The sequence below is a fragment of the Limulus polyphemus genome, unplaced genomic scaffold, assembly GCF_000517525.1.
Source record: "Limulus polyphemus unplaced genomic scaffold, Limulus_polyphemus-2.1.2 Scaffold1547, whole genome shotgun sequence".
Taxonomy (NCBI): Eukaryota; Metazoa; Arthropoda; class Merostomata; order Xiphosura; family Limulidae; genus Limulus; species Limulus polyphemus.
Window position 1 is genome coordinate 153,842 of NW_013667157.1, and position 1,738 is coordinate 155,579.

The window sequence follows — 1,738 nt, forward strand, 5'->3', positions numbered from 1 at the left end:
CAAGCTGTCAATGTGTATTAGTTTGTGACCCCAAACTGAACCTTTTGATTTCCATACTATAACTTCTAGTATGTTTTGTGTATCTTCATGTACTTTCACAAGCTGTCAATGTGTATTAGTTTGTGACCCCAAACTGAACTTTTTAATTTCCATACTATAACTTCTAGTATGTTTTGTGTATCTTCATGTACTTTCACAAGCTGTCAATATGTATTAGTTTGTGACCCCAAACTGAACTTTTTAATTTCCATACTATAACTTCTAGTATGTTTTGTGTATCTTCATGAACTTTCACAAGCTGTCAATATGCATTAACAGTCTTTTGTAGACAAAAAAAGTCAGAATTTTTAATGAAGTATTTTCATTAAAGGGAAAAGGATGCTTGTATGGAAAAAGTTATATAGCTGATGTTGCAAAGACTTCTTTTTTTAAATGAAGTTCATGGAACTTGACTTTTAAAACCAATGACCTTAATAAAAGCTTTTTTAAAATATAGAATTGAAGTTATTGATAGACTTTGGCATTGAAAAACAGTATGATACTTTTTCATTTGTTGTGTACATGTTGTTTAGACTTCATAGCACTTGAGTACTAAGTAAAAATTATCAATTAGAGAGACGTTTAACACGGCAGCTTTTGGATGTAAATGAACTACATAAAAACAAAATTACTGTTAGATGAATTAAGTTGATTTACCTTCATGGTAAACTCACCGTCCCAGAGTAGATTTCCCCCACATGAACAAAGATCCATCTCGTATGTAACCTGCATGAGCTAAACCACAAGCCAAAGGTTCCTCTTTAGGCACTAGAATTTCAGGCCTTAACTTTATGTCTGTACTATCTGCTTCATCCTCTTCAGGACATCTGAAGTCAGACTGGAGTAATTTCATATCAAATTTTCTTGATCCTCTTTTATGGTTCAAAAGAAGCAGCACAAATATGAAGAATTTGATCATATCCTCTTCGGTAACTGTGCCTTCATCCTGGGAAAAGAATAACCTTTTTTCTTTAAACATTAATTAATAATTTGAGCAAAAAGTGTAAAAAATGTTATGTAACTTACACCTAAGTACTGGGAAAATATTAAATTTCATAAATGCTACCAAATCACTAAATTTGATAAATGCCACTAAAATAAATTCTACCAAAATACCAAACTTCATAAGTGCTTCAAAAACTAAATTCAAAAAATGCCACTAAAATAAATTCTACCAAAAATACCAAATTTCGTAAGTGCTATCAAAAACTAAATTTAAGTGCTGAGAAATCATTAAATTTTATAAGTGCTGCCAAAATACTTGAGTAAAAGAAATTTTTTTTTATTGTATCTATCTTAAATAACACTCAATTCCAGTGTATTAACATCAACTGATGAGGAATTGATATTTTCTTTCCACTTTTTTCTTAAGCTTTTTTTTTCAGGAGAAAGGACTATGGTCAAATTTACTTGATGTTTAGAAAAATGTTCTTAAATATGAAAAATGCTTAAAAAGATTTTTACATACTTACTCCTTGCACAAAATCTAAGATTTCACTGGAAGTTGAACTCAGAGAACTCACGCTGCAACTGAGGAAGCTAACAAAAAACGAAAAAAGGGACACTTAATACAGAGAAACACACAAAGTAGCATAGTGACTCCTACTGTTGCAAGACACTTAATACAGAGAAACACACAAAGTAGCACAGTGACTCCTACTGTTGCAAGACACTTAATACAGAGAAACACACAAAGTAG

At 31.1% G+C, this 1,738-nt stretch overlaps 1 protein-coding gene across 1 annotated transcript in view; it reads right to left on the reverse strand.

Annotated features, from left to right (window-relative positions):
* Nucleotides 1-1,738, reverse strand: part of LOC106464039 — a 91,701-nt gene that overhangs the window by 36,776 nt on the left and 53,187 nt on the right. Inside the window, exons 17-18 of the mRNA XM_022391699.1 lie at nucleotides 1,512-1,578; nucleotides 714-985 (exon numbers count right to left, since the gene is read on the reverse strand). Coding sequence (XP_022247407.1) covers nucleotides 714-985; nucleotides 1,512-1,578 — 339 coding nt within the window. The remainder of the gene's footprint in view (nucleotides 1-713; nucleotides 986-1,511; nucleotides 1,579-1,738) is intronic.